The sequence below is a fragment of the Cygnus atratus genome, chromosome 5, assembly GCF_013377495.2.
Source record: "Cygnus atratus isolate AKBS03 ecotype Queensland, Australia chromosome 5, CAtr_DNAZoo_HiC_assembly, whole genome shotgun sequence".
Taxonomy (NCBI): domain Eukaryota; kingdom Metazoa; phylum Chordata; class Aves; order Anseriformes; family Anatidae; genus Cygnus; species Cygnus atratus.
The window spans coordinates 61,724,811-61,736,271 of NC_066366.1; the positions used below are offsets into that span (position 1 = coordinate 61,724,811).

General features: G+C 51.6%; 2 protein-coding genes across 10 annotated transcripts in view; one reads left to right on the forward strand and one right to left on the reverse strand.

The window, feature by feature from the left end:
- DLGAP5 (DLG associated protein 5) overlaps nt 1-3,024 on the forward strand; it is a 24,674-nt gene extending 21,650 nt beyond the window's left edge. For 4 of the 8 annotated variants that reach the window (XM_050711021.1, XM_050711023.1, XM_035551304.2 and 1 more), the window contains one exon: nt 391-1,452. In XM_050711021.1, the coding sequence (XP_050566978.1) occupies nt 391-513 (123 nt within the window). In that variant the 3' untranslated portion in view covers nt 514-1,452. Of the gene's footprint in view, nt 1-390; nt 1,453-2,043 lie in introns of those variants that run through there. The other 4 variants (XM_050711022.1, XM_035551308.2, XM_035551306.2 and 1 more) reach the window with 4 other exon arrangements.
- On the reverse strand, nt 2,896-7,975 carry LGALS3 (galectin 3). Of its 2 annotated transcripts, XM_035551309.2 has the most exons (7): nt 7,821-7,975; nt 5,356-5,409; nt 5,227-5,248; nt 4,671-5,072; nt 4,339-4,427; nt 3,864-4,032; nt 2,896-3,165 (listed from the first exon to the last, which is right to left on the reverse strand). In XM_035551309.2, exons 3-7 carry the CDS (start codon nt 5,242-5,244, stop codon nt 3,010-3,012), a joined length of 834 nt encoding a protein of 277 aa, XP_035407202.1. In that variant the 5' UTR covers nt 5,245-5,248; nt 5,356-5,409; nt 7,821-7,975; the 3' UTR covers nt 2,896-3,009. The 2 variants fall into 2 exon arrangements, with proteins under 2 accessions (XP_035407202.1, XP_035407203.1); XM_035551310.2 differs by having other exon boundaries at nt 5,227-5,409.
- Between the last annotated feature and the right edge of the window lie 3,486 nt (nt 7,976-11,461).

The window sequence follows — 11,461 nt, forward strand, 5'->3', positions numbered from 1 at the left end:
ACGTTTCAGTATTTTTACATCTACTGAATTGCTGTAGTTTTCAGGAAGGGTTTCAGGTCTTCCTGGCAGGTCTGTGCTTCGCGTGTTCTGAACCTGTGATGTGTCCGCAGTATTGACTGAGATGCAAGAGAACTGTGTGCTTCTCCTGTCTTATCAAAAGCAATTTCTGCTCGTTTTTGTACTTTGATGGTTGTGTGGCCTTCCAAGCAGGCAGGTACCTGACAGAAGTAAGCAGTTGCCTGTCAGTAATTGCTGTTGGTCTGCTGTTTTCACAGATGCCATTAGGGAGAGGAATTTGCTGTTAGCTTATCTTATGTGTTCTTGCAGTGCTGGTTTGTAAAGCAGATAACTGTGGCTTGAATGCTTACTTCACACTGATTTCTCTCGCAGCCGATGCTGGATGGTGAGCTGCCCTTCACTCCGGTCAAGAACAAAGTCCAGAAGCTTGCAGCAGCTGAAACGTTCAGTGACCTTATTGTATTTTCTCCTCTTCCTTCCTCTGGGGAAAAATGAGTGACTTGAAATTCAAAATGTGTAAGTTGCATAAGGGAAAAAAACAGAGGATGTTTAGAATAGTCTGCAACCCATGAACTGTGTTTTGTGTGATACCTGTAGTATTTTATAGTGGAACTTGTTAAAATATTTTGTAACTGTGTTATGGTGCAGTCACGGTGCACTGTAAATATTGCTGTATAGTAGTGGTGGTGTTTGCTGGTTATTCCTGCTGTATCCAGTGACTGCATATTCTGACTCCAACCTGAAATACTTTTATTTTTGTATAATTTCATGTATTTCCTGTCTACTTCAAGTTGTAAAACTGTTCATCTCTAAGCTTTTCTGTCTTGACTTTTCCTATCTCATGAGTTCTTTCTACAGGAGCTGGGATAAGATTTGTGTAACGGATGCCTATGAAAGCAGCTGCACCTCTGCCCTGTTTGTGGTGTGAGGGCACCTCTGAGGGGGAGACTCAACCTGTTACCTGCCCCAAAGCACTGTTTCGTATTCAGTCAGTGTTGGGAGGGTGCTATTGCACCCTTTGGCTCCAGTATTCTGCACATCAACTGTGCTTAATCAGCAGATGGGACAAGGTTTGATTCATGTTATTCTTTCCTGTGGGATTCTTCCTGGTGTTTAACAATCACTTGCTTTGCGACAGTAGAAATTAGAACAAGCATTTCAAGGTCAGATAGTATCTTCTCCTTGCGGTGTGTCAAGTAGGCATTGATTTTTTAGATACTCAGCTGTGTCCTTAAGTACCTTCAAGCTAAACCCCATTCTCTCTTCCCTTTTTCATGTGAGTCTCTTAACCTCTTTCTTTGAACATCTGGCCTGTTAACATCAGCCTCCTCTCGCATCTTGTTCCTTATGCATTCTCTTACCTGAACTGATACATTTGTGCACAAGGAGCATGCCAGTTACTGCTATGCAAATATAAAGTGTGTATATATATGAGTACCTCATGTTCTTACATTTTTAAGAAATACCTGACTGGGCTTCTTCTTGCAGTGGTGACCTTAGTGTAGTACACGTGTTCTTCCACTAAACTCTATTTTAAACTAAGCAAATGTAACACAAATCCCTCAGTAGAAAGCATTGCCATTACAGCTGGGGCTTCTCGTTGGACTGAAGTTTTAACCTGGAAGATGTGTACTGACTGCACTGAAATAAATAGAGGAAGCCAACTTGACGTGGTGTTACTGTGCTAGAATGAACTTCCTTGTGGTTCCTTCTACTGTGCTAGAATGAACTTCCTACTGGTTTTACAGACAACTACAAAAAGATAGCTCTTACTGACTTGCCTGCTCTGTTCAGTGCTCAACACTGCAATGAGTAGTGGTAACGAGGGATTTTTGGCACCTGACATATATGGTTAAGTCAATGTTAATGTGCTGGCCTCGGCGCTTGCATCTGCTGGAAGTCTGAAGACTGTTGTAACTTGCTATCTCCAAGGATAAACGAAGAGACTGTTATAAAAGGGTATGAGGCATCGAATTGATCCTTGAAAACTTCAATAGTGGCTCTTGCATTGTTCTTGTTTTGCAGACAAGACTAGAGAATGACTCAGAGGGAACATACTTTATTACCAGCCTGACTCATGTGGTGAACTCGCCAATAAAACTCCTCCCCACCCTGAAACTGGTCTTGACTGAGAAGTGAGGAGTTGAGAGAAGCAAAAGGCTCATGACTGGTGTGATGCAGTACATAACGCAAGTACAACGTGCATCTCCCTTGAGACAGAAGTGTGACAGGATGTGCTGATTTGGACCACCCTCAGCAGCAGCTGGTTGTCATGGCTTCCTTTGATGCAAGTGAAGCTTCCTTTGAAGAGAAGGAAGGGGGTGACTTTTCTAGCCACAGCTCAGGGGGAAGATTTTGGTTCCTTCAGGCTTATCTCTGGACCTCCCGAAATACCTTGTTCTGGTCAGATCAGAGGCTGTTGAGTTTTCCGTGTCTTCCAGTGTTGCCTAGTGGGCAGCTTCAGTGAAGTGACACTGCTGTGACTCATGCACAACCCCTTCACAGCTTGATCTTGCAATTCCTGCCCTTGTGGTTCCCCTGGGGAAAGAACTGAAGTCCTCTGCTATGCTACTTTAATTCCTTCAGAGAAGAAGGAATAACTGCTCCACCTGGCAGATGAACTGAGGCTATCTGGTACTTAGGTAAGACGGGGCTGAAGATTGCTGCCCTAATTCACAGGACCACTGCCTGTATGTTGCAGACAGCTTTCCCACATACTTCTCTCCTTACAAATCACAAATGGGTCATAGTCATTATCCTCTGGCAAAGAGATTCAATCGCTACAGCAAAAATTCAGCTACTTCCACCTTTGCGCTACCTTTGAACTCTGAGCTTGCTGGAGGATATTGTCTTTTAGTTTCTTAGTCAAAAACTAACTTTACTTGTGAAAGTATTTTATTGCCTCAAAATATTCATGTACAACACCAACCTTACAACCTCTTACAACCTTATTATGAGCACTAAGTTTGTGATTAAATTACAACCTCTTAATTATATCATGGTAGTCAAAACGCTGGTGAGAGTGATGTCCCCGTTAATGCACAGTTGGGTGATCTCATTCAACCTCTTCTCACGGAAGTTGTACTGCAGCAAGTGAGCGTCATTGACTGCTACCTTGAAGTGATCCACCTCGCAGAGAATCTGGAGCTGAAATAAAAAATGCCAAGTCAGCAACAAAAATAATCATCAGACTTGATCTAGAAAAAAGTTGTAAGCCCTAATCCTTAGCGAGTTAGCACTGACTGAGGGCTGCTACCAGCTGAGTCCAGTCTGGTGACACACATTGCTAAAACACCACTGACCTTTGCCTTCCTAAAGCCCTGCCGTACTCTTCCTCCTTGGTGTTTTAGCTCATGGTGTCTGTCTTATGACTATGACGGTGTTTTCAAGTAGCAGTATCCTACATTTCATGCGGTGAGAGCTGAGTTCACCCATTTTGCAGGAGAAACAGCTTGTGAAGAGAGTTTGGCTGCTATAAGGAAGGATGCCTTACAGAAACCTGCCTCATTGCTGCAAAATGGCAGCGTAAATAGGGAGGATGTCGTAATAAATAGGAATGACAGACTGGGGGAAGTTATACCATGGGCACCTGGACCAGCAGGAAGGGGTAAGAAATGTAGGAACGGTGCCATGAGATCTGCTGCCCTGTGCAGCTGGAGAAGCACTGAGAAGCACTGCTCACACCGCCAGTTTACTCGTAAGCAGCAGCCTCTAGGACCCTGATTTCTTGTGCAAAAACATCAAGGACTTTACGGGGAGTCTCGTTACACAGTCCTGATAAAAGCCTCCCAGCACGTAATGTGGGTGCTGTTGCACATTAAGACTGAATATTTTTTTTTCGTTACCTTGAAGGGCATTCCAGGCTCAAAGGGAAATCTAGGAGCTGATCTATCCTCCTTTCCCCAGTTATTCTGGAACTTTGAATTACAGACGATGACTCTTCTGTTATCTTCCTTGAAACGGGGATTAAAGTGGAAGGCAACATCTTGCCCCCTCTTGAAATCCAGTGAAAATCTGCAAAGGCAGTAATGGATTAGCTGCTTTTCTACAAAAGCCCTGAGCTCTGTTACAGGGCTTGCCAAAAGCAGCAGCAAGCGAGCGCAAAAAAAAAAACAACCAGCAGCCCCCATTAGGCAATGAGAGGGCGTTTCTGACATCTTTAACACAATTATTTTGTGTAATGTTTGATTTTACACACTGCAGGTGTTCATTCAGGAACAGAAAGTGAATTCCAGCCCCCTGCTCCATCCTGCAGCACCCTAACCCTGCGGAACCCCCACACCCAGCGCATCTCCCCAGGGTGCTGGACGCCCCCCGTACCTGTCGGGGTTTGGGTTCACTGTCCCCGTGATGGTTATGAGCAGCCGAGGCATGAGGCCTGCAGGCAGGGGCAGCTCGAAGGGGATTTTCTGGGAGAGAACAGGGACTCGGTGTTAGCAGAGCAGCACATCAACAAGCAACAGAACATTTACGCCCAGGCAGGGGCTGGGTTTTGGCGTGACAACACACCAGGACAGCCCAGTGGCACTGTGACTGCGCGTGCAGCCTCCCAGAGCCACCCTCCTGGGGACGCACAGCCCATTGTCCCTCCTGTGGCCATGCAAAATCAGGCAGAGGACAGAGAAACCCTTAAGCTATGATGGAGCTGTTACCATTGGAGGAGCCATCCCTGGTCCCGCCGGTGCTCCCGGATACGGTCCCATTCCTGGTGCTCCTATGGGATTCAGCCCCGGTGCTCCAGGATACGATCTTGGCGCTCCAGGATTTGGCCCTGGTGCTCCAGGGTACGATCCTGGCGCTCCAGGATATGGCCCCAGTGCTCCAGGATACGACCCTGGCGCTCCAGGATATGGCCCTGGCGCTCCAGGATACGGCCCTGGAGCTCCAGGATACGGCCCCGGCGCCGCTGGTGACCCGGGGTAGGTGCCCGGTGCTCCGGGGTACGGCGGGAAGGCCCCAGGCGCCGGCTGGGTCCCCCAGGCAGGGGAGGGCCAGCCTTGGGGCGCGGGGGCGCTGGGGTTGGGGTTGTTGCAGGTGGACAAGGCGTCGGCGAGCTGGGGACAGAGGGGAAAGGAAGAGGAGGAGGGTGAGGTGGGGCAGCCAGTGTCAGGTGGAGCCCCACCCAGGTGCCAATCCCACCAAAAGCCCCCCCTTTCGTGCAATGGAACACCACCATGCCCCACAGTTTTAAAAGACACCGATACTTACGGAGAAGCCGTCTGACATGTTCCTAAAACGAAAAAACAAAGGACATTTAGGTCATTTTTTTGACATATACAGCCTGAAAAATAGAGGTTTGGGAGGCTTCCAGTACTGGAAGTGCAGCCCCCTGCGTACCTGCCAGGCAGAGCAGACAGCTCCGGCACCTCAGCACGAAATCTGGTCTAGGACCTGCGGGAGAAATGAGGGTCACCAAATGAGGGTCACCACCAAACAAGGGCCACCACCCAAGGAGGGTCACCACCCTGCACGGCAGCACTCGGGCACAAACGGGGCCGGGTCCAGGCAGGAAACCCCTTGGTGCCCCCGAGCTGTGGACGGAGGGCTGGAAGCAGCACGTCCCTGCCCAGGCCACGTGGACGCTGCCTGGTTTGCTCTCCCGAACGAGGAGCTCATCGCTTCCTGGGGAAAGGGATGTCCCCACTGCGGTGGGGGTGCCCGGGCACCATTACATGGCAAAAACACATGTGGGAGCCACGGCTTTAAGCCCCTCGGCAGCCCCAGGAGCCGCGCTGGGAGTGGCGATAGTGGCACAATGTGCACCACCTCCGTCCCGAGTTACGGCCGGGGCGGTCGGGTCTGCGCTGGGCTAAGGGGTGCCAACAGCTCAAAGCAAATCCAAACGACAAACAAACAGCTCAAACCAAACCCAAGTGACAACCAAAGCAAACAGCTCAAACCAACCCAAACCCAGCCCTAACGCCCTCCGGCCACCAGCAGCAGTCGATGTCAGTGCAGCACCATCATCAACGCTGATGGCAACAACGCTGCCGGTGTCAGTCAGAGGTGGGGAGCCCAGCCCGGGGTCCTGCTGTGACTCTGCCCGGGGGGCTCTCGGCTCCTTCCAGCCTCTCCCCAGATTTCACTCTCTGCCCACGGGGAAGCGCCGCGCTCGTCGCAAACCACAGAAGCACCACACCCGCCGAGCACCACATGTAACCGAGAGCAGAGCTCTGCATGTGACCGAGAAAAACGTGCCAGATCTGCTGCATTCACAGATCTGGATGATTTATTCTGGACTCAAAACACTTCATAACATGAAAAAAAAAATAAAGCGTGGGGAGCTGCTCTTTCTGCCTCCAGCAGAAGCCCTCTGCTGCCAGACCTTCGCTGCCCCCGGCTGTTCCCTGCACCCGCAGCCCTTTGCTGAGGTGACAGAGGCAGGGGGGACACGGGGTGCTGGCTGGGCACAGGATCAGCCCTGGCTCCTGACACACGGAGCCTCTTGCCCAAGAGCAAGGTGCCCCCTCACAACACTGCCCTCTCCAAAGGCAGTTGAGGGAGCGGAGCGATTTGCTGGGGCGAGCAACGCGGTGCCAGCACCCACGCGGGTCACGGGAGCGGTTTTGCCCTGCGCCGGCCGCAGCAGGCATTACTCACGTCCCCGTGGCGTGATGCTGGAGAGGATTTCAACATAGGGAAAACACCCAGAGAAGTCCCTGGGGGAACAGAGCGGGGAACGGCAGCCACAGAAGCGGCAGGAGCCCAGCCTGCAGCCGGCCTGGGATGGAGAGAGGAGGGCAGGTCCCGCAGGGGGCTCGCCTCCCCCCCTGAGCATCCCACTGTCCCCACGTCACCCAGGGGGATGAACACGCTGGTGGCAACGCCAGGCCAGCCAGTAAAAGCCCCTTTACAAGTTTTTTGAGTTCTGAGTTCACAGCTGCAGCGGCTCAGAGCTGAGTTCCTCCCGTCAAAGAGCGCATTCATAAAGGAAGAGGGAAAAATAAAAAAAAAAAAAAGGAGAGGCAGAAACAGAGGTTAAAAAGGAAAATTCCAAACTGAAAGCAGAGGAGCGACACTCTCTTTGGAAGAAACGTTCAGTTGCACAACGGTCAGAGCAGACCTGGCTTTAGGAACACCAGCAGAGCACAAGCTCTGATGGACAACAGCGAACCCTTCCCCTGCAAAACACCCCAAACCCGGAGACTGCATGACTTCTGGGCCAGCCTTGCAGGCGACATCCAGAAGCAGATGTTTGCGCTGCCCGTATCTCGCAGCTTTTATTTGCCGTCTGCTTTTTTTCAGCCTGTGGGCTTCCTGTTTTCCGGGGTGAAGGCTCTGCCATCGGCTCTGCCCAGCGCAAGAAGAAAACCCTCACAGGTGTCCGGGCAGAGCCCCGCGGGCGCTCCCCATCTCGAGGGGAGCTGAAGCGCTCCTGTCTGCGCCCACAGCCCCTTCCCTGCCTCTCCAGCCTCCCAAGGCCTCACTGTTCACCCACCTCCAAGCCTCTGGGGCTGGAGCAGAGCCACACCAGTCGCTCTTACAGCTCCGTAACATCCGTCCCTACAAAATTATTCCTGGCAGCGGGGACTTTCCATCTGCTCCGACACGGGGGCTCTCCGCGAGGGCCCCCAGCCGCTGCCTCCTTTCGAGGCTCAGCCTTCAGCCACGCATCGCCTTGGGCCTTGGCGTTGGGAAGCCATTTGGGAACTGGCTTAATTTCTTTTTTTTTTTTTTTTTGGGGGTGGGGGTTGAGGGGGCTGAAGGGGAAGCGACAGCCAGGAAGGGACGAAGCCACGGCCCCCCCTCTTCCCTGCGGGACGGGAGGCCTCAGCGCCCCGCAGCCTCCGCAGCCCCCTTACCTGTCAGCAGCGGGACCGGCCGCTGTCTGTCTGTCTGTTTGTCCTTCTGTGTGTCCGTGTATCCGTCCGTCCGTCCGTCCTTCCTGCCTGCCCAGCCCTTCCCTGCCCGTCCCAGCCCCAGTCCCGGCCCCGCTCGAGGCGGGGCGGCAGCGGGGAGCCCGGCCCCGGGGCGGCCTCGTTTCCCCGGCCCGTTGAGGAAGTGCAGGGAGCTTCCAAAAAGCCTCCCTGCTGGGCTTGTGGGCGTGGGGCTCGGCCTCCAGCCCCGGTGTTTCCTCGAGTTTTTAACCCCTCTGTCTGGTTTTAACCCCCTGGCTCTCTCAGGAGGCCACAGTGGGGTGGCGAGGCGCCAGGGCCTCCGGTGTGAGGCTGGCCTTGATGGCATGAGGCTGGCCACCAGCAACACCAGCTTGTGCAAGGCACTCGTGAAGAACCAAATCCATGTGCAAGCACCTCACTGCTGCCCCTGCCACCCTCAAGACCCCTCGGTGCCCCAACACCGTCCGGCTGTGCGCCCTCGCAGTGGCCGAACGTGAAGCCAGAGGCCTCAGCTTTGCCCCAAGAAGGCCAGGGAAAGGGCGCTGCCAGCAGCAACCACAATTTCCCCACACGCAATATTTTTTTCTGCAGGCTAAGGCTGACACATCTTCCATTCGCTCAGACTGGTTTTGTGGTAACACAAAGAAATGTTGGGATTCTGCTCTGCTGTAGGGTGCTGTTGGTGCCATCAGAGACCTAGAAATAACTCTGTAAGGCAGCAGCTAAACTAAACAGCTTAGCTAATGCTGCTGCTGACGCTAAAAAACAAGACAATAATCTGTTGAGTTTGATTTTTAATGAATTTTAATATCACTCTCTGCAGTTCATCTCTGCTTATCCAAACTACTGGGCTCTGAAAGACAGCAGCCTCCTCGCTCCTCTAGGGCCCTCCTCTCTCCTCTGGGATCCTTCTCACTACTCTGGGGTCCTCCTCTCTCCTCCCAGATCCCAAAACCCCAGATTTTAGCATCCTTCAGCTCCAAATAATGCTCATAACGGGGATTCAGACCAAGGTTGCATGTGCACAAATGGGCTGATGAGAGCTGCCCAGGGAGGGCACCATAGGGGCGCACAAGGGGAGCGCCGGCGTTTACCTGTCACAGCACCCAAAGCTCGCCGCAGTGAACACACACTTGGTATCTTTGGGGATGTTTTCGGGCAAAGGCACCTTGAGAGGATTTAAACCAGTGAAGGATCCCTGCTACGCTACAGGAATATCCACAGCTGAGATATCCCACAGGTGAGAGGAGATTGGGGCTTTCCACAACAGTACCTCATCTCCTCACACAAGCATCTGACCGAAACCCAGCCTGCCTGAGCACACCATAATCGAGTGCTGCAGACCTTCAGAGCCAGCTCTGTCAGGAGGTTATGGTGACGTGCACAGAGAGTTTTTAGGCAGGTACCAGTGATTTTTGTCTTCCCTGATAAGGTTGTATTATTAACCAGTTACTTTGCCGTTTTTTTCCCTTTTTCTGCTAAGATTTCCCCCAACTTCTTTGGCAAGAGATATTGTCATGAAAAACCCATTTTGCTGTTTTCAGGATTTTGCTCCAAAGCTCCAAACATTTACAAAAGAGGCTTGCCTGTTTTTCCAAGTTCCACTGCATAAGCTTTACAGCTTCCAGTTATGCAACACAGCATTACAAAAACGTTTAACCAGATATGAAAACAAGAATCAAAATCCGAGCTTTGGTTCATTTCTTTACTTCTCTAAACCAGGGAACGCAGAGGAGAATGAGTGAACATCCCTGCAGCGTGGATGGGCTGGGCTCGGAAAGCCCTTTGCACGCAGATATATTAAATGCCTGCACTTTGCTTCGCCCTGCTTCACCTGCGTCATCATCCTGCTATGTGCACCATCAGACACGTAGGTGTGGCGACTGTCAATTTAAAGTTTTGTCTCTCAGAAAAAAAAAAAAAAGAGTATCTGGTTTTATCACCACAGACAGAAGCAAATGGCAGCGCAGGAACGTGGCAGCTCTGTCATATGTAAGTCACCGATCACATCACGCCCTTGCAGCGCTCGAATGTGTTGTGATGTACTGCCTTGCCACCCAGATCTGGCTGCTTTTCCAACATGGATGAAAGCATCATTCGTTTCTCAGAAACAGGCATATATCCTCTCAAGTATCCTGCTTGCTTTAGAGACTCAGTGTAACACGCAAGCTCGCTGCATACAGTGTGACATCAAAAGCCCGATTTGGCAGAGCAGCCTGTTGACAGACAACAAAAAGCCCAAGGAATAGAGATGGAGGACTCAGGCAGACGGCTCGACCGGTCAGATCATGCCATTTCTTAGCGATATGCCCTCTGACTTGCCCTTCACTGAGGCCAAAAACATTCCCTAAATGCGATTTGCTTTCCCCAGTTTAAAATGCCCAGCATTTATCTGATAGCAAGCAAGTGCCAAGGTGTATTTTATGGCAACCCAGAAGTAAGGCTAGAAGTAAGCTAATGAGCTAAATTCCACCAAGTGCTTAGGTTCAGTCCAGCACTTGAACTAACTCACCCCACCTCTCCTCACTCCGGCTTCCTGGAGCAGGAAAACTCAGCAGGAATAAAGGGTAATGCAGAGGGCGTTGTAAAACAGAGGTTCCTCATTTGCATGCACCTGGGGAGCACCCTAGTAGCCTTTATGCTGATTTATATCAAGAGTTAATGCCTTCTGCATCTGCGTGCTGCTTTCTTCTGTTCTTGTGGATGCAGAGTCCCCAGAGGGGACAGACCCAACCTCAGGGCGAGATCTGGCTGCGTGAGGATACATAACTTTAAACCAGTAGACTGCTTACTGGCAACGAAGTCAGAAAGCTGTGCATCTCTTGTACTCTTTATAGGCCTGCTTGCCTTTTAGCTAGCCATACAGCCAGCCATAGGATCAGAGAACCATCCAGGTTGGAAAAGACCTTCAAGATCACCAAGCCCAGCCATCAACCTGACCCACCGAGTCCCAGCACTAAGCCCTGTCCCTCAGTGCCACGTCCCCACGTGTCTTAAATACCTCCAGGGATGGGGACTCCACCACCTCCCTGGGCAGCCTGTTCTGGTGCTTCACCACCCTCTCCATGAAGAAATTCTCCCTGATGTCCAGTCTAAACCTCCTCTGGCACAACTTGAGGCTGCTTTCTCACATCCCATCACCTGAGAAAAGAGACCGACACCCCCCTCAACACAGCCTCCTTTCAGGTAGCTGTAGAGAGTGAGGAGGCCTCCCCTCAGCCTCCTTTTCTCGATTAATAAATAACAAATAAATTACAGATTTACAGCTGTCAAGTGAGAGACAACCATGAGGTGTCGAGGATAGAAACTAGGCCGGAGGGGCCACAGGCTCTTTCCTAATGCACACTAAAGGGCTTAGACCTAGACAGCTGCTGACAGGGGCACCGACCCCGATGAAACTTCCAGCACAACCCGTCTGCGTGCTCAAGAGCCCATCTCAGCAGGTCCCAACCCCGGGGTGACACGGCCGCCAGGACGCAGTGTGTGACCGGTGTCCTGCTGGCTGGGGTCCAGCCCCACACGGCTCCTGGCACCAAAACCTGGGCTTCTGGAGCTCAGCTGCACGGCTGGAAGTCTCTAGATGTTATCTGCATAAAGCATTCAGC